The following is a 26,158-nucleotide window of genomic DNA, read 5'->3' on the forward strand; positions in this document are numbered from 1 at the left end:
GCCTTTCTGTCCTTCTCAGGTAACATAATTTTCCCGGGGATTCCTCAAATTTAGCAGTTTCTTCAGGAAGGACTTGATAAAGGCCTTAGACCGGCAACTCTCAAGGTACAGGTTTCGGCCTTAAGTGCATTCTTGGACATTAAATTGTCAGAATCCCCATTAGTCAAGCGCTTTCTGAAAGGTGCTATGAAAAATGTCTACATATCTAGTCCTACTGTTGCACCCTGGGACCTCCACCTAGTTTTTTCGGTTTTGATGTATCCTCCATTTGAACCAATTGACGAAATCCCTCTGAAACTACTCAGGCTCAATACAGTGTTTCTTACTGCAATAACAACCGCTAGAAGAATCAGGGAAATTCAGGCCTTTTCCTGCACATCTCCATATTTAGTCATTCTGGACAATCGTATAATCCTGAGACACTGTCCAGCCTTCCTCCCCTAGGTTGTTTCTAGATTCCAGCCTTGCTGCCTTCCTTCTGCCCTTCACCATCCTCTGAGAAGGAGGAAAGGTATCATAACTTGGATGTGAGGAGAAGCGTACTTTGCTACCTCAACAACACTACCGTACATCCTTCAGACATTCTGACCAGTTGTTCCTCCAGTTCCAAGGCCCCAACAAAGGTCGTGCGGCCAGTAAGCCAACTATAGCAAGATGGATAAAAAGCATGATCCGATCTGCCTATTTACAGCAGGATCTTCAACCTCTCGAGGGTATTAGGGCTCATTACACCAGAGCAGTATCTCCTCATGGGCTGAAGCCGCATCGATCTTGTTGGATCAGATTTGTAGGGTGGCCACATATGACTTTCTTTAACCATTACAGATTAAACGTTTATAGAAACCAGGACTTGTCCTTTGGTCACAGAGTACTTTCAGCTGCAGTCCCTCCCTAGGCATATTTACTCTGTCAATCCTCCTGTGAGTGCCGTTGTGGAGGCGCCAGGGAAAAGAGATAATTACTCTTACCGGTAATTGGTTTTTCCAATAGCCTCCACAACGGCACTGGGATTTCTCACCCTGTTATATTTCCCTTTTGTTGTTTGCTATAATGATGTAATTATCTTTTGTTGTTAATACATATTCTTTCTTGCATCATTTCCGTGTCCTCTCTTATTGACTGAATAGGTAAGCGGGAGGAGGCCCTTTAAATCTTCCGCTTCTATGTTGTTTCCTGTCCTGGGGGCAGGGACATCCCCTCCTGTAAGTGCCGTTGTTAGGCTATTGGAAAAAACAATTACTGGTAAGAGTACATATCTCTTTTTATGAACATCAGATCCACACAAGGGAAACAAAGGTACGATTTGTGAACTGTTTATATCACCTACAGTGCAATGAGAGCAGATTAATATGCGCAAAATAGCTGACAGACTCCCTTTAAAAATCTTATGCTGATGTTGTATCTGCCACTTTCTCCAGTGATCTTCTCTGCAGCGCTGTTCCAGTCCTTCTGCAGCTGCCTGTTTTCAAACTGCAGTGTAGACGTGCTGGAATATGGCAAATGGCTCTGCAGCCAGGTGCTGTGCTCCACATTAGACCGGTGTTAGAACAGCATTGGAGGGGGGGGGGGGTGTTTACATTCATTTTTATTGATTGGAGCGCTTTATGAATTTTAACCCCTTAAGGACACATGACGTATCGGTACGGCATGTTTCCCGAGTCCTTAAGGACACATGACGTACCGGTACGTCATGTGTTGTTCCGATCACTGCCGTGCGGCCGGCTGTGATCGGAACAAGGTGCCTGCTCAAATCATTGAGCAGGCACCTCGGCTAAATGCGCGGGGGGGTCCCGTGACCCCCCCATGTCCGCGATCGCAACAAACCGCAGGTCAATTCAGACCTGCGGTTTGTTGCGCTTTCTGCAGTTTCTGATCGCTGCGGTCCCTGACTGCGGCGATCAGAAACTTTAGTGTGGCGAAAATATATATTTATCACCCCCCCCTGCACCTCTGAATGATTTTAGCCCGGTGGGAGGTGCAGGGGGGGTGTTGGGGGCGGTGCGGGAGGCGGGCGGTGCGGCAGGCGGGATCGCGATCCCCCGCCCGCCTCCTATTGTGTAATCGTTGGTGTACAGTGGGTATACCAGGGTGCCAGCACATTGCTGGCACCCTGGTATAAACGGCTGACATCGGTGATGCGATGTCAGCCGTTTAACCCTTTCCATACAGCGGTCCGTACGGACCGCTGTATGGAAAAAGTTAACAGTAAGAGGGAGCTCCCTCCCTCTCCGATCGGGGGGCTGCAGTGCATTTGCAGCCCCCCGATGGAGAGGGAGAGAGCCCCCAGACAGCCCCCCAGAGCCCCGTCCTTACCCTTCCCCGTCTGCGCAGTTCTGACCATAACTGAGCAGACGGGGAAGGTTCCCATGGCAACAGGACGCCTGCTCAGGCGTCCTGCTGTCCATGGTGCTGAACAGATCTGTGCTGAAAGCATAGATCTGTTCAGTGTAAGTAAAATACAGTACAGAGCCCTATATAGAGTACAGTACTGTATTATACAGACATCAGACCCACGGGATCTTCAAGAACCAAGTGGGTCTGGGTCAAAAAAAAAGTGAAAAAAAGGTAAAAATCAAAAAACACATTTATCACTGATTAAAAATTAAAAAAATAAAATTCCCTACACATGTTTGGTATCGCCGCGTCCGTAACGACCTGATCTATAAAACGGTCATGTTACTTTACCCGAACGGTGAACGCCATAAAAATAAAAAATAAAAAACTATGATGAAATTGAAATTTTGTCCACCTTACTTCCCAAAAAATGGTAATAAAAGTGATCAAAAAAGTCGCATGTACGCCAAAATTGTAACAATCAAACCGTCATCTCATCCCGAAAAAAATGAGACCCTACTTAAGATAATCGCCCAAAAACTGAAAAAACTATGGCTCTTAGACTATGGAAACACTAAAACATCATTTTTTTTGTTTCAAAAATGAAATCATTGTGTAAAACTTACATAAATAAAAAAAAAGTATACATATTAGGTATCGCCGCGTCCGTATCGACCGGCTCTATAAAAATATCACATGACCTAACCCCTCAGGTGACCACCGTAAAAAAATAAAAATAAAAACGGTGTAAAAAAAGCCATTTTTTGTCATCTTACGTCACAAAAAGTGTAATAGCAAGCGATCAAAAAGTCATATGCACCCCAAAATAGTGCCAATCAAACCGTCATCTCATCCCGCAAAAAATGAGACCCTACTTAAGATAATCACCCAAAAACTGAAAAAACAATGGCTCTTAGACTATGGAGACACTAAAACATTTTTTTTGTTTTAAAAATGAAATCATTGTGTAAAACGTACATAAATAAAAAAAATTGTATACATATTAGGTATCGCCGCGTCCGTGACAACCTGCTCTATAAAATTACCACATGATCTAACCTGTCAGATGAATGTTGTAAATAAAAAAAATAAAAAACGCTGCCAAAAAAGCTATTTCTTGTTACCTTGCCGCACAAAAAGTGTAATATAGAGCAACCAAAAATCATATGTACCCTAAACTAGTACCAACAAAACTGCCACCCTATCCCGTAGTTTCTAAAATGGGGTCACTTTTTTGGAGTTTCTACTCTAGGGGTGCATCAGGGGGGCTTCAAATGGGACATGGTGTAAAAAAAAACAGTCCAGCAAAACCTGCCTTCCAAAAACCGTATGGCATTCCTTTCCTTCTGCGCCCTGCCGTGTGCCCGTACAGCGGTTTACGACCACATATGGGGTGTTTCTGTAAACTACAGAATCAGGGCCATAAATAATGAGTTTTGTTTGGCTGTTAACCCTTGCTTTGTAACTGGAAAAAAAAAATTTAAATGGAAAATCTGCCAAAAAAGTGAAATTTTTAAATTGTATCTCTATATTCCATTAAATCTTGTGCAACACCTAAAGGGTTAACAAAGTTTGTAAAAATCCGTTTTGAATACCTTGAGGGGTGTAGTTTCTTAGATGGGGTCACTTTTATGGAGTTTATAATCTGGGGGTGCATCAGGGGGCTTCAAATGGGACTTGGTGTCAAAAAACCGGTCCATAAAAATCAGCCTTCCAAAAAACAAACGGCGCACCTTTCCCTCTACGCCCCGCTGTGTGGCCGTACAGTAGTTTACGGCCACATATGGGGTGTTTCTGTAAACAGCAGAGTCAGGGCAATAAAGATACAGTCTTGTTTGGCTGTTAACCCTTGCTTTGTTAGTGGAAAAAATGGGTTAAAATGGAAAATTAGGCAAAAAAATGAAATTCTCAAATTTCATCGCCATTTGCCAATAACTCTTGTGCAACACCTAAAGGGTTAACGATGTATGTAAAATCAGTTTTGAATACCTTGAGGGGTGTAGTTTCTTAGATGGGGTCACTTTTAGGGAGTTTCTCCTCTAGGGGTGCATCAGGGGGCTTCAAATGGGACATGGTGTAAATAAACCAGTCCATAAAAATCAGCCTTCCAAAAACCAAACGGCGCTCCTTTCACTCTACACCCCGCTGTGTGGCCGTACAGTAGTTTACGGCCACATATTGGGTGTTTCTGTAAACGGCAGAGTCAGGGCAATAAAGATACCGTCTTGTTTGGCTGTTAACCCTTGCTTTGTTAGTGGAAAAAATGGGTTAAAATGAAAAATTAGACAAAAAAATAAAATTCTCAAATTTCCTCCCCATTTGCCAATAACTCTTGTGCAACACCTAAAGGGTTAACAACGTATTCAAAATCAGTTTTGAATACCTTGAGGGGTGTAGTTTCTTAGATGGGGTCATTTTTGGGTGGTTTCTATTATGTAAGCCTCGCAAAGTGACTTGAGACCTGAACTGGTCCCTAAAAATTGAGTTTTTGTAAATTTCTGAAAAATTTCAAGATTTGCTTCTAAACTTCTAAGCCTTATAACATCCCCAAAAAATAAAATATCATTCCCAAAATAATTCAAACATGAAGTAGACATATGGGGAATGTAAAGTCATCCAAATTTTTGGGGGTATTACTATGTATTACAGAAGTAGAGAAACTGGAACTTTGAAATTTGCAAATTTTTCCAAATTTTTGTTAAATTTGATATTTTTTGGTGCAAAAAATATAATTTTTTTGACTTCATTTTACCAGTGTCATGAAGTACAATATGTGACGAAAAAACAATCTCAGAATGGCCTGTATAAGTAAAAGCGTTTTAAAGTTATCAGCACTTAAAGTGACACTGGTCAGATTTGCAAAAAATGGCCTGGTCCTTAAGGTGAAATAGGGCTGTGTCCTTAAGGGGTTAAATAAACCCTTGAAAAAAAAAACGCATTAACAAAACCACTTCACGACAATGTAAACACGTACCAATGTGTGTGATAAGGGTCTCCTAGTTTTTGCCTTATTCCTAATGCTGGGATATTTTTCTTTTTTTGAGCACATATGAATGTTTTTGCTTGTTTCCTTTTTAGTGTAAAAGAAGAGGTATTTTGGAGGAATTATTTCTATCGGGTGTCTCTGATAAAGCAGTCTGCACAGCTGACTGCACTGGCTGCCCAGCAGGCTACTGGAAAGTCTGATAAGACAAACGGCAAGCAAAGTGATGCTGACTTAGAAGGTAATGAAAATATTCTCTTCTGGGACATGAATAATAAAGAAAAATGTATATGATTCCATGAGAGTTGGCAACACTACTAGATTTTGGTTTCTTGACTGTTGAAGAGTGTCAAGCTCAGCTGGTTGTTAGCATAGTTAATACGGAGGAGCAGCTTACCAGTCAGTGTTACAGTTTATGGTCAAGTGGTTGTTAGGCTACTTTCACACTAGCGTTCGGGCGGATCCGTTCTGAACGGATCCGCTCATAATAATGCAGACGGAGGCTCCGTTCAGAACGGATCCGTCTGCATTATTTTTAGCATATAACAGCTAAGTGTGAAAATAGCCTCGTACGGATCCGTCCAGACTTTCAATGTAAAGTCAATGGGGGACGGATCCGCTTGAAGATTGAGCCACATTGTGGCATCTTCAAACGGATCCGTCCCCATTGACTTACATTGTAAGTCTGGACGGATCCGCACGGATCCGCACGCCTCCGCACGGCCAGGCGGACACCCGAACGCTGCAAGCAGCGTTCAGCTGTCCGCCTGTCCGTGCGGAGGCGAGCGGAGCGGAGGCTGAACGCCGCCAGACTGATGCAGTCTGAGCGGATCCGCTCCATTCAGACTGCATCAGGGCTGGACGGCTGCGTTCGGGTCCGCTCGTGAGCTCCTTCAAACGGAGCTCACGAGCGGACCAGCGAACGCTAGTGTGAAAGGAGCCTTAAAGGGGTTCTGTACCTTTTTCCTGCGTGTTCACGCTACAGTAGTATTATATCATGAAACTAGGGCATTTAAGTAGAACCTCATCTCCAAATAATTTATTGAAACAAAAGCCAACAACAGTGGTGGGTATACCACCACTAATACAGCATAGATGCTCCAAGACGATGACGCCTGTGCCTGGTGGTGTGGTCAGGGACCCTTGCAGGTTGTACGGCACACAGACCAAGCTGATTGTAAATGGTTTTGAATGGTCTGATGTCACACTTGGGCGCCCCTCACCTTCCTTAAATGTGCCTGGAGTTGTGTGGCATTTATCATCTGGTTTCGAAGGGCATTGTTCACAATGAAGCTTTCATCAGTGTGGGATTTGGACAAAGAAGGTATACTTCTATGCCTTTCTGTGACTTTTCCAGTGTCTCTGTATCTCTGTTGCAACCTGCTGATGACACTTTGTGACACTCTAAGCTCAGTGGCCACTTCTGTCTGAGAACATCCTGCTTAAAGCCTTGCAATGGTGAGGTACTGCTGATGAATTGTTAGGCGTCATCTTGGTCTCATTATGTCAATATGTGAACAGCATGATGAGGAGGACTGTTTTTAAGTATAAATTCTAATTGAACCAGGGAATTTATTGGGTGATCATGGATCAAACACCTGTTGTGAATTTTGCAGTTAAGCTCCTTGTTAGAAAACAAGTTGTGCAAAAAGTACTGAAACACTGAACAGTCGGATATGTGCAATCAAAAGTTTAGAGACGGTCACATTAAGTTCACCTGTAAAGGTTAGAGTGCACTTTAGGTTCATCCTGAAATTTCACCCACAAGCCAAATATCCCTTACTTTTTGTGAGTAGTATATATGTGTACTTTTTTAAGTTACGTGAAAAACTATTGAATATAAACTGCATAAAGGACCCAATAAAGAGCCAACAGAATATCTACTACAATTAGCTCAAAGTTTTGAAAAGTTGTTCAGCTTTGTGGAGATTTCATGTTGTTCAGGAGTTCTCTGTTAAATGATCACCTACTTGTACTCGCTGTACTTTCTGCTAGCGGAATTACTTATAAGTCAGAGTTTATAGACTGAGCAAACATCTAAGTGATGTGAGTGGTTTAAAGGGGTTTGCTAGGAATACTGATTTTAAGAAATCAAGCCAGGGACTGGAACATGGACAAGGCAGAGGACCACAGTGGCAGAGAGCGTGCAAGTATGAATCTTCTGTTTACAGAGACAGGCTGTAGGTATTCATTATTCCCAGAGAACCCCTTTAAGGTGTTCAGAGCGGCTTATGGCTGAGGTATGTCACTAGACATCACACATGGGTTTCTAATGACTTTTCTGTCTTCAAACTGTTCTAGAAACTGTAAGACCAAAGACTCCACCAGTAGCTATCAAGTCTCCACATAAAACTCAGGAGGTAATGATCACCCTTTTTTCACTGATGTAATTTGTTTGCTGCATGGTATCTTCCATTGTATGTAGTGTTGTATATTGTAACAGTAGAGTGGTATCTTATCATGCTCAGCCCTTTCTTTTAGTCCTTCTCTCCAAAACATCCCAAAAAATGTCAGGTTCACATCATGTTCTTAGCACAGTGATGGCAAACCTTTTAGAGACCGAGTGCCCAAACTGCACCCCAAAACCCACATATTTATCACAAAGTGCCAACATGGGAATTTCCCCTGAATACTACAGTCCAGTATAGTATATCTTCCATGTACTTTTCGCTATAAAAGCCTGTTTACACTCAGTGCGCTGCCTGTGGTGTTCATAGTACGCCTGCGCTGATGAATGGCAGGAAAAGTCTAAGGCCTCCTGCACATGACTGTAGGTGTTCCGTTGCCATATTGAGGACCGCATTTGCGGATCCGCAATACATGGGCACCGCTCCACGTGCATTCCGCATCACGGATGCGGACGCTTTCACTTTAATGGGTCCGCCAAATCCGGAGATGCGGAATGGTGCGGAACGGAAGCACAGAACGGAACCCTACGGAGAGGTTCCATGGGGTTTCATCCCGTACTTCCGTTCCGAAAAAAGATAGAACATGTCCTATCTTTTTGCAGATCGTGGACCCATTAAAGTGAATGGGTCCGTGATCCACTGCGGCTGCCCCATGGTCAGTGTTCTTGCATTGCGGCCCGCAGCACGGCCACGGGGTTCGTGTGCAGGAGGCCTAAGGCATATTGGTACACCATAGACTTTTCCAGGGTGCAAGTGCCCACAGAGAGGGCTCTGAGTGCCGCCTCTGGCACCCGTGCCATAGGTTCGCCATCACTGTCTTAGCAGATCCATTTAACATGTGCCAACAGAAGGGCTTCTCCTGCTCTAACATTATGCCTGCAGATTACAATGCATTTTCATAGTTACAGGTGCCCTTTAAACATATCTGCTAAGCGGATGACCCAAAACATGAACCAAGCCAAAGCTGTCCTTGGCCATAGGGTCGTGAAGAAGCTAAGTGAGGGGCATAGAAGGATACATGGTATAGCGCAGCTTAGGTGATTTAATATGTTTGCCTAGGACTTTATGAACCACAATATTTCAGAGATTAAAAAGCAGTGTGGAGGGGGTAATTTAATTGTGAGTGATATAGGTTTTGTAATCATTATTAGCTTACTCGAACGGTCTTAATCTTTATTGAAATCAGTTGAATGATCTGAAACATTTAAATGTGACAAATTATCAAAAATATAAGAAAGAGGGTGGGGGGCCAATATTTTTTCACAGCACTGTATATGGAATATACACACCTGTATGGTTCTGCATACCACAGTTGGCTTCAGAATACACTGTGAATGTGTATAGTTTGTTCATTTGTGGATAAATGATGACATGCCAAATGTATCTTGAGATCTTCAGTATGGGGGTCATTTCAGACACCAGTCTTAACCCCTTGTGCTGGCGGTGGATCCGTCAAACTTATGTAGAGGCGCCGGCCTCTACATAACTTCGGCACATCCACCGCCGGTCTAAATGTAAGGCTACTTTCACACTAGCGTTTTTCTTGTGGATCCGTCATGGATCTGCAAAGACTCTTCTGTTACCATAATACAACTGCATGCATCCGTCATGAACGGATCTGGTTGTATTATGTCTTTTATAGCTATGACAGATCCGTCTTGAACACAATTGAAAGTCAATGGAGGACGGATCCGTTTTCTATTGTGCCAGAGAAAACGGATCCGTTTGGCTCCGCTTCGTCAGGCGGACAGCAAAACGTGGTGTCCGCCTCCAGAGCGGAATGGTGACTGAACGGAGGCAAACTGATGGATTCTGAGCGGATCCTTTTACATTCAGAATGCATTAGGGCAAAACTGATCAATTTTGGACCGCTTCTGAGAGCCCTGAACGAATCTCACAAACGGAAAGCCAAAACGCCAGTGTGAAAGTAGCCTAAGCCAGCTTCCTTGATGGCCTAAATTTAGACCATATTCTTTGCCTAAACCAGGCGTACAAAATGATGGAGGGGTGTTCACCAGGGAGGAGTCTGCCCTGTTTCACCCTGGGCGTTCCTTCTGTCCAATTGCAGCGCAGAGCTTAGTCTGGGAGTTTTTTTTTTCTCCTTGGCTGTGAGCTCTGCGCTGCGTAGCAATAACCATGCAGCGCGGAAGGAGGTAACGGGGCCACAGTGGGCGAACAGAGCGGCGCCCAAGAATAGTAAGTGCAGTGAGATCCCTGGGGGCCGCTCTCCATGTCCAGATAAGGTCGTCTTTAAGGATGGTCTCTAAATTATGAGTAACATGTGCCATAAATGTCACATACTGTGACTGGCACTATCACTAAAAGGGTGTTTCCAAAGTGTGGCTGAGGGCTCTCAGAGACCATTTTAGTGATTGGTGGGGATCATAGCAGTTGTGCAAACACTGATTATGCACGCAGCAGTTTTCTTCTGGCCGAGTCTCCACTGGTTCCCATTATAGTGAATGGGGCCGGTCGGAGCCTTACAAACCTCCAACAGTTCTGGAGTGCGCATTGATCCGGGAGGAAACAGCCTGCCGGGTCTCTGCTAGTGTGCAACAGGACGAAATTTTTATTTTATTTATTTCCTTCTTTGTTTACATATCCTATGGGTAGGCTATAAATGTGCATGGTGGGAAATTCCTGTTGAATATAATGTAATGTCATTAACACGCAGGAAGAAGAGGAGATTTCTACCAGTCCTGAAGTTTCAGAATTTGTAAGTGAAGCTTTTGACTCTTGTAACATAAATCAGGAAGACCTGAGAAAAGAAATGGAACAATTTGTTCTGGACAAAAAAGATGAACTCGACACTGCAGAAGGTAAACCAATTAGTATTCTTATAAGAAACATGGCTTATATAGGGTTTGCAATACATGTTGGAGGTTTTCCAGGATTTAGATAATGCTGGCCTATCCTTAGGATACTCATCAATATCAGACTGCGGAAATGCAGTCAATCATCTGGAGCCAGAAACTATACAGTGGATGGAAGGCTTTCGTCAACGTTGTGGTTTTGGGTGTGCTGCAGTTCGGCTCCTTTCATTTGAATGGGAGCTGAGCTGCAGTACCCCAGCATGGTCACTGCTCAGTAGACAATACTTCTGGTTCTGTCCACTGTATAGTTTGATCGATAGGGTTTCCTGTTGTTGGACCCTCGCTGATCTGATATTGAAGACCTATCCTGAGAATAGACCATCATTTTCAAAGTATCCTTTTATTGATTAAAAAAAATCTCTTTTAAAGGGGTTGTTCGACTTATTTCAAAAGCTGGGCAAAGCCCCTAAATTTGTTAAAATAATGAAAAAATTGTATACTCACTACCTAATCCCACACATCTTCCAGCACCCCCACTACTGCCGCAATCAATAGACAACTGGTTGTAAAGTTTTCGATTAATTAAGCATACAGTGACAGTTTCATGGTGTCTTGCTGCATTGTGCCACAAAAAAAATTTATATGCTGGTAGTGACTAGCTAGCTATTCACGGATTGATTGGTTTCTCAGTGTGTCTAGAAATTAAAAGGTCACTAACTGTTCACCAGTGACCGCAAGAAACTTTGTAATATGCCTTATCAGTGAGAAATGTCTAGTTCTCATATTAATAGCGGTTTACCTCTATCCCCACCCCCCATGCTAATTTCTTTTCACTTTGAAAAATATTTTAAACCCATCCAGGACTGATCAGCCCCACAGAAGGATCATTTTACACTTGTCAATTTAAGTCTGTGGAAAGGGGAGTGAGCAGGAGCTGAGTGAGACACACAGACAAACTGCACAACTGAATAGGAACTTTATTCACAACCATATAGTTTAGTACTTCTCTGTAATGTCCACTATTATCCTGGGGCTGCTTCTGAGTGAGTAAGAGAAAGTTAGGTGGCAGATTCTCCTCTATTTTCTGTGTGCAGTGGATGGCAGCTAGTGTACACACACATGATATCTGTGAGGACAGCAAACTGGACATTCAGCATGCACTGGGGAAATCTGCTAAAAAAAAGCCAGATACAAGTTGTATAGTAGTGTTATTCCTCATGTACACATACTGTACTATTGATGTAATGCGAAGTTTGTTGAAAGGTTAGGTATCCTTTAAGACAGTAAACCAAGTCTATCTGCTGGTGAGTTCCATTTGCAGTGCACATGGTCTCACCTTTGTTAATTGGATACTCCAATAAATGATTTTAAGACTTGTATGTAGATACCTAGTCCACTATGTACACTCAGTACTCTTTGTAGCTTTTTACGCTTTCTCATACAAGGGGTTTCCAAGCCAGATATCCCCCAGTATAAACTCGCAATACCCTAGTGGGTTATATTGACAGAGGTTCTCTGAAAGCCTGCACATCTGAACAGTTAGAGGTATTCTGTTTATATAAAGTTATATCTATTAGGTCGATTGGTATCCTACTGCTGGGACCCTCACCGATCATGAGAGCGGGAGCCCGGTACCCTTTGGAGCCCCTAAAATGAAAAAAGCGGTCAGACATGGCTTTCTCTGGAACTCTCATAGAAATTAATGGAGTGGCCGCGCGCATGCCCAGCTGGCCGCTCCATTTATTTTTGGGGAGCTTTAGGGCATAATGGGCCTCAGTTCTCATGATCAGTGGCAGTCCCAGTGATAGATAGGACCCCCACCAATCCATATTTATCACCTATCCTGTGGATAAGGGTTTCCTTTATATAACCGAAGTACCCTTTTAAGACTCTCCTTGCATGTAATGCAGGTGGACCCGCCTTTCTGTGTAGAACTTATGAGTGGTGTTTTGCTGAACAGCTTGATTATCCACTCTATGTGCAGTGGAAAGAATTCTCTGTATCTGTAGGCCTATCTGGCTCTTGTTTAGGTCATTGTCTCCAGCGTGGAGATGATCTTCTAGAGCAGTGTTTCCCAACCAGTGTGCCTCCAGCTGTTGCAAAACTACAACTCCCAGCATGCCTGGACAGCCTTTGGCTATGCGGGCATGCTGGGAGTTGTAGTTTTGCAACAGCTGGAGGCACACTGGTTGGGAAATGCTGTTCTAGAGGACTATGTGAATTTTTTACATTTTAATGATCATGGAAATTTTTCAAGGATCCGTTTTTTTGCAGACAGAAATTCAGTTATAGCTATGTTCATAAGGCCTTAACCAAGTATCAAAGACAATTTGCTCCCAGTTAAAGCCATGTACAGTTTTTCAATATTTGTATAGCAGGTAATAATCTTTTTGTGAGCTTACATTTAAAGGGGTTCTCCGGGGAAGATAAAAATTAAAATACTGAAAAAACATGTTATTATAAATAGACTCTTAAAGGGCTTCTGTCAGCCCACTAAACCCTTTTTTTTTTTTTTTCCGTTAATATTAATCCCTACACTGCAAGCTCCCTGTACATATGCTAAATATTAATTTTCGTTCAGTAGATATTGTTAAAAATCTAGTTTTATAATATGTAAATTACCTTGCTACCAGCAAGTAGGGCGGCTACTTGCTGGTAGCAGCCGCATCCTCCTCTCATCATGACGCCCCCTCCGCCATTTGATTGACAGGGCCAGGGAACGGGTTCGTTCTCTGCTGGCCCTGTTCTAATTCAAAATATCGCGCCTGCGCCGTACCTTTCTTTAATCGGTGCAGGCGCACTGAGAGGTGGCCTCTCTCCCGGCCGCTCCATCCTCAATGCGCCTGCGCCGGGTGTGGATGTGACGTCATCGGCGCAGGCGCACTGAGAGGCGGCCGCTCTGTCGGCCGCTTCATCCTCAATGCGCCTGCGCCGATGACGTAACATCTACACCAGGCGCATTGAGGATGGAGCGGCCGGGAGAGAGGCCGCCTCTCAGTGCGCCTGCACCGATTAAAGAAAGGTACGGCGCAGGCGCGATATTTTGAATTCGAACAGGGCCAGCAGAGAACGAACCCGTTCCCTGGCCCTGTCAATCAAATGGCGGAGGGGGCGTCATGATGAGAGGAGGATGCGGCTGCTACCAGCAAGTAGCCGCCCTACTTGCTGGTAGCAAGGTAATTTACATATTATAAAACTTGATTTTTAACAATATCTACTGAACGAAAATGAATATTTAGCATATGTACAGGGAGCTTGCAGTGTAGGGATTAATATTAATGAAAAAAAAAAAAAGGGTTTAGTGGGCTGACAGAAGCCCTTTAAATGCCTTTAATTATTTATAATGGCTTGTTTAGTCTAGGGGACAATCGGTGGAGGAGATAAAATGGCGGCTCTTGGATTTATGATCATAAGATCTGTCCTTCTCGTGACACTGCAGTGCGGCCGGTGTGAGAAAGCAGAGCACAGAGCCCTTTTTAAAGTCTCAGCTGTGGGAAGCTGTATATTATGTGCAGATGACAGCGGAGTTGACTTCTCCGCTGTGTCCCTGTGCTTCAGAAAAGTGTTTGCCTCATCCTGTACTGGCAGGCTAAAGGGTAGGAATGAGGACTAAACGCGCTGCTGTGGGGGAGGAGCGTCATTAGAAAACGCCTCAGCCTACCAGTATGGGATGAGGTAAACTCCTTTCTGAATCACAGGGACACAGCGGAGGAGCTGTCATCTGCACATAATATACAGCTTCCCACAAGCAGACTTTACATAGGGCTCTGTGCTCTGCTTTCTCACACCAGCCGTCCTGCAGTGTCACGAGAAGGACGGATTTTATGATCATAAATCCAAGAGCCGCCATTTTATCTCCTTCACTGATTGTCCCCGAGACTTAAGCCATTATAAATAATTAAAGGAATTTAAGAGTTTATTTATAATAATATGTTTTTTCAGTATTTTCATTTTTATATGATTATCTTTCCCAGAGAACCCCTTTTAAAGGGGTTGTGCAGGGGGGTTTATATTGGTGACCTATCCCCAAGATAGGTCATCAATATCAGATTGGCCCCCCTCAGATCAGCTGTCTGAAGAGGAGGCGCCGCTCATATGAGTGCTGCTTTCTCTTCAAGTTCATACTGTATGTCGTCTTGCTTGCGACAGCGACGCAATGTAACTTCCGCTGCAAGTGAAATGACACGTAGTGTGGGGCAATTTTGAAGAGGAAGCAGCACTGGCACCAGTGCTGCCTCCTCTTTGAACATCGGGTGTACTGGGAGGCAGACCCCTGCACAACCCCCAAGTTAAGTCACAGAAAAGGCCTTATTGACACCTCTGTGTTTTCTGTCTGAAAATACTGTCCGCTTTTCATCTATGACAATATTCTGTGTGTCCTCTGTGTGACAATATATGTTAATAATACCTAAGCGTATATTCAAATGTTAGCAGACATATATACTGTAAAATTGCAGCATTTTTAACAGCTTTTTTTTTTTGCGGTAACAAGTTATTGTGTACTGTTTAGTGTTTTTGTTGGGTTCGTGGATTTTTTTTTTCTTCAAGGCACTCGTGTGTTTTCTGTTCAGTGTTTTTATGGCTTTTTATTTTATTTTAATGAGAAATCAAAAACAATTAATAAACTCTGTGTGAAGTAGGCCCTAAAGTGATTTCTGTGCTTTTTTCCTTCAGAGGAATCAGAAGACTGGATAAAGGAATTGCAGCAAGTGGTTCAGGAATATGAAGTAGTCTCTAGCACAGATAAAATGAAGGATGAGAACTGGGACAAGGAGATTGAGGAACTTCTCCAAGACAATTAACTGTTTCTTTTCTCTGTGGTTTCCTGGAAAGCTACTTTGCTGAAATATAACATTAGCCATTCCTGCATAATGCAAACTACTCCTGACTCTGTGAAATGATGTTTGGGATTTTTGTGGGGTTTCTGTGATACACTCTGAGGATTGCAGTTGAACTTTTCAATATGCCAGCTGGAAAAGTAATGCAATTCACATGGACCTATGGGAAATCTCTTCCGTTATGACCTTTTCTGATATGGTTTTATTATCTAAAACTATTTTATAAGTGATCCTTTAATGACTTGAGCAATGATTTTAACTTGGGGCATACCGGTTTTCAATTTACAGATATTTTTTTTTTAAACTAAAATTTAGTTCACTTTAAATAAAGGTTAGCCCTGAAATCTATACCGTGTTTACCGCTTTATAAGATAGCAGTGTGTCTTATAAAGCGAAACTAGTGAGCAGGAGGTGTGGAGAGCGGTCAGTGTACTAATCGCTCCCTGGTATTCCTTCAGGCGCTGCACTAGCCTTACTGTGTACAGGGTTAGGACACACGCACACTATGGCCTAATGTTGTATGCAGCCTTGAATGCAGGATAGACCGCCGGATCTGCATAGTGGCGGCGGAGCAGGAGAGGTAAGTTAATTATTTATTTTTTTATCTCTGATGTGGATCTGATCTGAGGAAAAAATTTTTCTTTTTATTTTCTAAAACCTTTCAATAATTCTCTGATGCCAAATAATAGGTTATATGTACTTTGGCCATATTGGCAATTACAGCAGACACTTCAGAAAGGACTACTGGTGTGTATCCCTATCTGACACCAGCCCTTGACTACTAATAACTTATGAAGATGTGGATTTTTGGCCAGTCGTAGCCTGAACATATTTGAGCTGGTGCTTGCCAAAGAGTGCTAGGGAAAATTATTAATTTGGAAGTTTGATAAAAAAATTATTCATGTTAGATTTTCTGTTTTACTTAAATTTAGTTCTCATTGACCCCATCTTGCTATTGATGCCTTTATAGCATAACACAAAGAGAATGTGTCATCAGAAAAACTACCCATTCTTCAAATTTAACTTTTTATGTGAAACATTATTATTTTTATTTTTTTTCCAGGTCAATATCTAGACCAAAAAATAATAAAACCTTGCAGTTTTTGTGCTGGCCTCTAAGCCTAATAATATGCAGATGCTTCCTCTTCTTTAGAGACGACGATTTCAGCAGTCTTCTCATCACAGGCAGGATTACAATGAAAGATAACACCTCTGTATAGATAACACAGGATCCACCACTTACAATAGGTGTTGTCTACTCCTCCCTCCCTGCACAATGACAGGACATGCCTCTAAAACCCTACCATGGAAGTCAATGAGAACACTGAACATTGTTGTATCTGTGGACCTGTTGCTGCTGTCAAAAATATTTCTAAATTCTCTTAATATCTCAAACAAGAAAGGCTGCCTCTATAATATTGCATAGAAAATAGAGTAAAAATAAATCTATAATCAAATAAAAACAGATTTCACAATCTGCTGTTAATTGGCAGAGAAAAAATTGTGACACGTTTCCAGGTTTAGAAAAGAGGATCTACTCTGTCCTCCAGAAATAGTGCTCCATCCGACCATGAGCAGATTTTGCAATTCATCTTCATTCGCTGGAGTTTGAATGGGCTGCAATACCAGACACACCTCATGGACATATCTGTTGCTGGAGAGAAGAAGATCCCCTTATAATTTTAGATGTTATAGTTTCATGTTTCTGCAAAATGTTATTTATCCATCCTTGAATTGATGTAATAGGAATTGGTGCCTTGCACCAGTAGCACCATGCTAATATTTGTATTCTGTATATAACTTTATTTTATTGACCAGTTCCTCTTGAAACTGACTAAATCGTAGATTGTATAATGAACTTAATGGTTATTAAAAACAACCAACACATTTAATGCAATGCCAAATGTTTTGTAGGTGCTTCCTCTAATATTCACCACCCATTAATTAGGAAATGTCTGTGTCTTATTAGTGCTGTGCTATTATACTTGACTGAATAGGCAAGTAGTCTGCAAGGACAGCTGCTAGGTCTGTTTTAGTTTCAAGAGAACCTGTTACCACGAAATGCAGTGTAATTTGCAGGCAGCACGATATAGAGCAGGAGGATCTGAGCAGATTGATATATAGTTTTATGTCAAAAGATTCAGTAACACTTGTAAGTTATACATATATATCTCTGCTCTTGCGGAACTTGAATCAGTCACCACGATTGTGGACTATTATCTGCAGTAATGTATCAGTAGTACTGCAGATAAGGAGTCTAGATTGCTATTTATTTTCCTACTTCCAGCACTCAAAGCTGCACGGAAATACACAGTGCAGACTCCTGTGCTGTGCTAATATAATGGAGAGGACTCTTGCACATGCACTGCAGTCCTGATAATTTATTTCAGGACAGGTTGGGGAGGGGGGGGGGGAGTAGGAAAAAAAAAATTTGATCTGGACTCCTTATCTACAGTCCTACTTATGTATTACTGCAGATTATAATCCAATAGACTAGTGACAGATTCACTTTAAGACCATCCTCGTACACAGTGACTGACAACTGTGTATACACACACACAGAGAATGCTATTAGTCACTGATACCACCTCCCCCATGTACGACTATTGGTTACTGACAGCTATCTATGTATACAAACTTACGCAGAGAATGCTATCAATCAATCACTGATAACACTTCCCCATGTACAAATATCAGTGACTGACAGCTATCTATGTATTCACACTTACACATAGAATGTTATCAATCAATCACTGATAACACCTATCCTGTGTACAACTCAGTGACTGACAGCAATCTATGTATACACACTTACACAGATAATACTATCAATCATTGATAACATCTCCCATGTGTACTACTATCAGTGACTGACAGTATCTATGTATACACACTGAAGCCTCATTCACACGTCAGTGATTTTAAGCCAAAATCAGGTTCTGTGTCTACAGCCGCACCTGGTTTTGGCTCACAATCACTGATGAAAATCACAGATCAAAACACTAATGTGTGAATAAGGTTTTACATAGACAAAGCTATCAATCGCTGATAAGAACCCCCACTCTGCTATTTTCGGCACTCCTATAGAAATAAATGGAGGGCGCTGTAAAAGTACTGACTGCCATCACAGCAGTGACAAACCTCATAAATCAGTGGGTTTGCAGGTGATAGGTTAGGTAGGTAGTGCTATTTTGGCACAAATTGGTGTATCCTTAACCACGCCCCTTTCTGGGTCAGCTGTGTCCCTTTTTTGAGTGCAGTGGGAAAAACTGTCTAAGGGTTCATGCACACGAACATGTGCCGGCCGTGCCCACATTGCGGCCCGTAATATACAGGCACTGGCCGTGTGCGCACCGTATCACAGATGCAGACCGAATTACTTGATAGAATCCGGAAGATATGGTGTACTTTAGTGGCATTTCAGTCTGTGCCTCCAGAACATGCTCTATTTTTTTTTGCGGTGCTGATGGATTGCGGACCTGTCCAAGTTGAATGGGTCTGCATCTGTCAGCACAGACCACATGGATGGTCCCCCGGCGAAAGGCCGCCGGACTAAAAATACTGCATGTCCGACTTTTCAGTCCGGCAGCCTCTCACCGTGAACTGATCTGTCCTGCCGCTAGTGTGAAAGTACCCTAAGCCAGAATTCTGGTGAATTTGCTGTACTGAATCTGTCCCACTCACATTCGCTTATGTTGAAATGTCACACAACGCGTTCCTCTTCTAGTACTGGCCTGCTGACGGCTTTTTAGTGTAGAAAATGTCACATGTGCGTTTATAAATGTTGTGCATGACCCATCCCAAAACTGACATATGAATGAATATGAAGAACATATGCAAAACCCCAGATGCTATACAAATAAGTGCCCTCATCATCTTTAACCCCATATACAGGTCCTTCTAAAAAAATTAGCATATTGTGATAAAGTTCATTATTTTCTGTAATGTACTGATAAACATTAAACTTTCATATATTTTAGATTCATTACACACCAACTGAAGTATTTCAAGCCTTTTATTGTTTTAATATTGATGATTTTGGCATACAGCTCATGAAAACCCCAAATTCCTATCTAAAAAAATTAGCATATCATGAAAAGGTTCTCTAAACGAGCTATTAACCTAATCATCTGAATCAACTAATTAACTCTAAACACCTGCAAAAGATTCCTGAGGCTTTTAAAAACTCCCAGCCTGGTTCAGTACTCAAAACCGCAATCATGGGTAAGACTGCCGACCTGACTGCTGTCCAGAAGGCCATCATTGACACCCTCAAGCAAGAGGGTAAGACACAGAAAGAAATTTCTGAAGGAATAGGCTGTTCCCAGAGTGCTGTATCAAGGCACCTCAGTGGGAAGGAAAAAGTGTGGCAGAAAACGCTGCACAACGAGAAGAGGTGACCGGACCCTGAGGAAGATTGTGGAGAAGGACCGATTGAGTCTGGAGTAGAAACATCCAGAGCCGGCGTGTGCAGGAAATGGGCTACAGGTGCCGCATTCCCCAGGTCAAACCACTTTTGAACCAGAAACAGTGGCAGAAGCGCCTGACCTGGGCTACAGAGAAGCAGCACTGGACTGTTGCTCAGTGGTCCAAAGTACTTTTTTCGAATGAAAGCAAATTTTGCATGTCATTCGGAAATCAAGGTGCCAGAGTCTGGAGGAAGACTGGGGAGAGGGAAATGCCAAAATGCCTGAAGTCCAGTGTCAAGTACCCACAGTCAGTGATGGTCTGGGGTGCCATGTCAGCTGCTGGTGTTGGTCCACTGTGTTTTATCAAGGGCAGGGTCAATGCAGCTAGCTATCAGGAGATTTTGGAGCACTTCATGCTTCCATCTGCTGAAAAGCTTTATGGAGATGAAGATTTCATTTTTCAGCACGACCTGGCACCTGCTCACAGTGCCAAAACCACTGGTAAATGGTTTACTGACCATGGTATTACTGTGCTCAATTGGCCTGCCAACTCTCCTGACCTGAACCCCATAGAGAATCTGTGGGATATTGGGAAGAGAAAGTTGAGAGACGCAAGACCCAACACTCTGGATGAGCTTAAGGCCGCTATCGAAGCATCCTGGGCCTCCATAACACCTCAGCAGTGCCACAGGCTGATTGCCTCCATGCCACGCCGCATTGAAGCAGTCATTTCTGCAAAAGGATCCCCGACCAAGTATTGAGTGCATAACTGAACATAATTATTTGAAGGTTGAGTTTTTTTGTATTAAAAACACTTTTCTTTTATTGGTCGGATGAAATATGCTAATTTTTTGAGATAGGAAATTTGGGTTTTCATGAGCTGTATGACAAAATCATCAATATTAAAACAATAAAAGGCTTGAACTACTTCAGTTGGTGTGTAATGAAACTAAAATATATGAAAGTCTAATGTTTATCAGTACATTACAGAAAATAATGAACTTTATCACAATATGCTAATTTTTTGACAAGGACCTGTATACAGAAATAAATTGTTTTTGAGGGATGCACCTTTGTGCAACTTGCTTCCTAAACAATCCGTACAGACCACAAACCTGTATCTTAATGTTCCTCCCTTCACATTACCTCCATGTAAGACAGCTGCATGGTTTTGGAGGATTTGGAGCTGCCAAATATATTTTTTGCAGATAAGGTCATTGTTGTGAGCAAGAGAGATGCTGAGTGGTGCCAACCAAGATTATACATTTATATACCTTCAGGTCCACATTCCCACCAGATCTGTTCTTTAACCCTTCTGTTTTTGTGTTTTAGTTCCTTTACTCCCTGCGCACAGCATTATCATGATTGATAATGCTGTGTGCCTCTGCCTGACCTTTCTGTAACGGAATCATACTGACAGCTTTTCCTAAGTCCAGAACGCAGGATCCCTATCTCACACGGAGCGTGATTCCCTAAAGGGACACGCTCGTGTGAAAGTGCCAGTAGATCGCTTGTCCCATAGACTGCAATGAATTACTGCCTGTGCAATATTCAATATATCCCATTTTGCACTGTTGGGAGTTTAGTGCAGGTTCAGTGTGTTAGAATGGAGGAGGCTGAGTGATGTGTCTGGTCACCTGACCCTCCATCAGCAGCCATCTTATGGACAGCACAGAAGCTTTTCCCAACAAGGGCACATGGCTTATGAAATCTACCAAACGGCACATAATAATAACAAAAAGCCATATTATTAAGTACCGTAGTAATTTTACATACACATTGATATTTGTATTACTTTGGGCTCATTCAGATGATCGTATGTGTTTTGCGGTCCACAAATTGCGGATCCCAGCCATGTGTGTTCTGCATTTTGGGAAATGCCCACGGCCAGCCCTATGATAGAGATGCCTATTCTTGTCTGCACTTGCGGACAAGAATAATAGATGCTCTATTTTTTTTGCGGGGCCGTGGAACAGAAATATGGATGCAGCCCCGTTGTAAATGAATGATGAAACACATAAATACGGTCATGTGAATGAGCCCTAAAGCTTATAAAACAGCATACAATATTGGTTGGGTTAAAATGTTAGTGCCATATGCCATAAACTGTTTTGTCCTTCTCCCTTATGTCCGTGCCTGATTAAGAATCCTATAGCTATAAAAAGCCAATGAAAATGTAGCTCAGTCACTTTTTCCCTAATGAAGAAGACTGGGTGCATGTCTGAGAAACTACCTTATATAAGGGGTCATCTAGGATAAAAACATGGCTGCTTGCTTCCCAGAACTAATCTGTGTGGTATGAGCCCCATTCACTTTGATGGAGCTGTTCCACCAGATGCAGGTTTGGCATGGTCAGCAGCTTGTATTTCTAATCCTAGACAAGAGCACGATACAAGATATGAAATACGGACAAGTTCATTACACACGTCCACCTGTCGGCTCACCAAGTACACTGCACAATCGACAATGGTTTTCTTTTGCTGAGCCAATGGAGCTCAGATCTGCACAATTTTATTTATACAGATAATTAGGAAAAAAAGGTTAGTGCCATGTGATATTAGTTTTGTGTTAAAAAGGACAAAATACTATAGTAATGATACCTTTTATTGTCGAACCAGAAAAATGATATTTGCAACTTTCAAGCTATTAGAGGCCCTCAGAGAAAAGCACATTTAAAAGATGTAACAAATACATTTGTACAAGGGGTGATACATGTGACAGACCCCATTTTCTGCGCTCTTGCAGAGATCCAGCGTTGCCCCATCGAAGTGAAATGCTAGTAGCACATAATAGATATTTTGTGTCTACCCATATAACCTGCATTACAACATGGTCCTTTCTGAACAGCACATGATGTGGATTACACAAGGTTTTCTGAGTGGATTTTCAGGTGGAAAAACGCGGTGATGCAGTAACAGGAAAGTGTATGAGATTAGACAAATCTCATGCACATTTAGCTTTTTTCTGTGCGGATACTAATTTGCCATGCGGATTTAGAAATCCTCAGCGTTTCAACTGTGCGGATTTCTATGCAATGGGTGAGATCAGGGCAAAACTGCAACAAAATCTGCAAATAACATAATAATTTCTGTTGGTGTCAACCTGCACCTGTGTGCTGGTAGCCTAATGAGGGACATTTGAGGTTGTCACCTGAGGTGTAATTTGAAGTTTGTGGGCATTGATGCTACAGCCCCATTCACACGACTGTATTTTTGGTCCGCCTCTGATCCGCATTTTTTGCAGATTGGATGTGGATCCATTCATTTAGATGGGGCAGCATTGCGTGCTGTCCGCATCCATATGTCCTTTCTGCAGTCCAGCAAAAAAGATGTTTTGTGGACAAGAATAGACATTGGTACAATGGGTCCACAAAAAAATGGATGCAACACGGATGTCACATGGACGTCATACTTATTTTTTTCTGACCACAAAATACACCCTAAATTCTGTAAAAGGGCCCCAAACCTACTATGTGATGTTTATAATACTGGTGTCTTCTTTTTTCGCAAAGGATTCATTCAATCCCCCTCAGGCACCAGATTGTAGATGTGACTGCAAGCCCTACACTGCCTGATGTTCGAGCAGTGCGCCGATGGATGACACGTCCATCTGCGCTCGTTTGCATTGGCCTGATTTTACAAGCTGATGCAAACTAAAAGTGGGAAGAAAGATTGCTAGTGCAGTAGTTCTCATTTTCTTCTGCAGCACATCCCTGATTACACAGAGAGATGTGCTGCGATAATTGGGCATCTTTTATCCTGATGAAAGATGCCCATCAGTTGACAAACGAGCGTTTGCTCATTCATTGGCTACTCAATCAATATGAGGCGATTATTGGGAATGAGTACTCCTACGAATGCCTGTTCTCAATTACTGGGTCAAAAAACGTGTGGTTTAAGAGGGCCTCTTACTCTAAGGGCTCATGCACACAAACGTATTTTCTTTCCTCTTCTGTTCAATTTTTCACTTCAATGGGTCCGCAAAAACAATGGAAGTTACTCCGTGTGCATTCAGTTTCCGCATTTCCATTCCGCAAAAAATTGTCTGCAAATCATGGTCCGAGGCCCCATTAAAGTCAATGGGTCCGCAAAAAATACGCAACGCACCGGAACACATCCATATGTCATCTGTATTTTGTGGATCCATACTGTAGAAATGCTATGCCCAGCCCATATTGCTCATTAATAAGTTACTGCTTCCGTTTGCAATCCACAAAAAACGTATTGCATACGGAAACCATACTGATATGTTGTGTGGAATAACGGAACAGGACTTAAGTCTGAGAAAAAAAAACCTCAGATACGGAACAACGGATCCGTGAAAAACGGACCGCAAAACAATAACTGTTGTCTGCATGAGCCCTAATGCTGCTACTGGTGATCACCTTAAAAATCCCACATCTGTTTGTCTACAATGAGATGAAAAGAAGGTTTTTGAATTGTTTGTGTAAAATACTGACCTTTACACGAGGAAAAATGCTCTTTAATAAGTATTCATACCTATATCTCTATCACCAGCATCACTAAGCCTGATATGACCTTCCCACTCGATGTACTGATCCAATGTTTCTTGTCTACAATCTCCCCTACCGATTGTACATTTCTTCATTGTGTATTTTTAACATAACCATTTATGGCAAGATTTTAGGGGGCAGGTTTTTTTCCCCTAAAGCTTCTGTACAACTATCTAAAAATCAACAGAAAAACACAAAAGACAAACTATATCTGTTGTCAGTTTTAATAAAAAATAAAATAGTAATAGTGTTATATACAGCTTGCTATTATTGTGTGCGTGATATGTAAAAGCCTGCCTGGTTGTCCCAGCTGTGAAAGATTATACACTGGTGCAGAATAGATTAAAAACCTAGAAAAATGGCCAGGCAGGATATAGTTCCATTGTACTTGGTGTTCTCAGCTTTATAAATTACGACAAGCTGGACTAACTGCGTTAATGGTATTTTTGGCTAAATGTTACATGACTTGAATGTTGAATTTGTAGCATTATAGGTACATTCAGTTTTATAATTACAACCTTACAATATTTACAGGGGTTATACTTCCAGCAGGTACTTTTTTTCCTGATCAGCAAAATTTGGCGAATCAGCCAGGAAAGAATCATGAGCAACTTCGAGGTCTTTGAGAATCTGGAAAAGCTGTGTAGTACTGTCCTTTCTTGCAGGATCTAAAAAGAAAAATATATTTTTATTACTGCAATGAATTACATGGCGGAGGTTTGGTAATCCAGTACTGGCCAAAAACAGTGCCCAGTGCAGGTTACTAGGATATCACCAGATATGTCCTGGGGTGGGAAAACCTAGGAAGCTGCTGTTTTCTGCAAGGTCTACTCTAGTCATCTGTACAACAGAAGGGCCAGCAGTGGACCTCAAGTTCAGGGCCTGAAGGCAGAGAAGACCATTTAAAGCAACTCAGTCATGTGTTTGATAAAACTATATTTGAGGGCAGCATAGGATGGAGGGGAGATACTCAGATAATGGATAACTAATTGATTCAGTATGAATTTTCATGCAAGATGCTGAATAAATGCTACCAGGACTCATGGAGAAAGCCAGCCTGCCTGACAGCTCTACATGTATACAATCCCATACAGAGCTGTCATTTGGTGTGTGGGATGCATGTGTTTGAGCCCTGGCAACAGTTAAAATGGTTATCGCATAAAGGGCATCACCTATCCACATAGGTACCATAGAAGTGAATAGAGTGGTGGACTTACATGTGCACTACCACTCCATTCACAGAAGGTACCCAGGGACCCTCCGTTCTCAGGATTACTAGGAGTTATATTGGCTGGACCCCCAGAAATCTGATATTTATCACCTAATCTATGGATTGGTAAGAACACCTTTAAAATAAAAAATACTGAATCAAATCGAAAACAAAATTTCCGTGATCTTCTACTCTATCATATGCTGCCCTCAGACCAGGGACTATAAGGACCTGCCAGGTCTTCTTTAAAAATACTTTCTGTTCTATCTTTAGAGCAAACATTTGTGGTCTGATGTTTCCCTACTAAACTGTTGATGGACAGGACAATGCTCTGCCATTTCAAACAGTTTCACACCTTGATAGTCCTGGTCCTATTTTTGCCATGTTACCATAGGTGAATTCCGTTAATACCTGTGCATTTCCACAGGTAGACTGCAATAAAAGCACAGTGAAAACATACCTGCGGATAAGTCAGATTTGCTGCTTTTATCGTGTTTTGTTAGTTCCAAGTACTTTTCCCTGCAGATAAAAATAATATTTTACTGTTATGCACACTACTGGGTAGATAGGGCTCAGTTCACATTACCGTTTTTCTCTTTGGGTTCGGTTTCTGTTGCTTTTGACAGCAAAGAAAGCACAGTCTTCTTGGA

The 26,158-nt window shown here is 42.2% G+C and overlaps 2 protein-coding genes across 3 annotated transcripts in view; one reads left to right on the top strand and one right to left on the bottom strand.

The window, feature by feature from the left end:
* Window positions 1-17,268, top strand: part of SYAP1 (synapse associated protein 1) — a 34,131-nt gene extending 16,863 nt beyond the window's left edge. Inside the window, exons 6-9 of the mRNA XM_044286026.1 lie at window positions 5,413-5,558; window positions 7,619-7,677; window positions 10,400-10,544; window positions 15,213-17,268. Of these exons, the coding sequence (XP_044141961.1) occupies window positions 5,413-5,558; window positions 7,619-7,677; window positions 10,400-10,544; window positions 15,213-15,340 (478 nt within the window). The 3' untranslated portion in view covers window positions 15,341-17,268. The remainder of the gene's footprint in view (window positions 1-5,412; window positions 5,559-7,618; window positions 7,678-10,399; window positions 10,545-15,212) is intronic.
* Window positions 17,269-23,841: 6,573 nt separating this feature from the next.
* The window catches only part of LOC122931939 (ras GTPase-activating protein 4-like), a 173,178-nt gene continuing 170,861 nt past the window's right edge, over window positions 23,842-26,158 (bottom strand). The window contains exons 20-21 of one of the 2 annotated variants that reach the window (XM_044286030.1): window positions 25,969-26,027; window positions 23,842-24,966 (exon numbers count right to left, since the gene is read on the bottom strand). In XM_044286030.1, coding sequence (XP_044141965.1) covers window positions 24,836-24,966; window positions 25,969-26,027 — 190 coding nt within the window. In that variant the 3' untranslated portion in view covers window positions 23,842-24,835. The remainder of the gene's footprint in view (window positions 24,967-25,968; window positions 26,028-26,158) is intronic. The other variant, XM_044286031.1, reaches the window with a different exon arrangement.

This window comes from Bufo gargarizans, chromosome 3, assembly GCF_014858855.1.
Source record: "Bufo gargarizans isolate SCDJY-AF-19 chromosome 3, ASM1485885v1, whole genome shotgun sequence".
Lineage (NCBI taxonomy): Eukaryota > Metazoa > Chordata > Amphibia > Anura > Bufonidae > Bufo > Bufo gargarizans.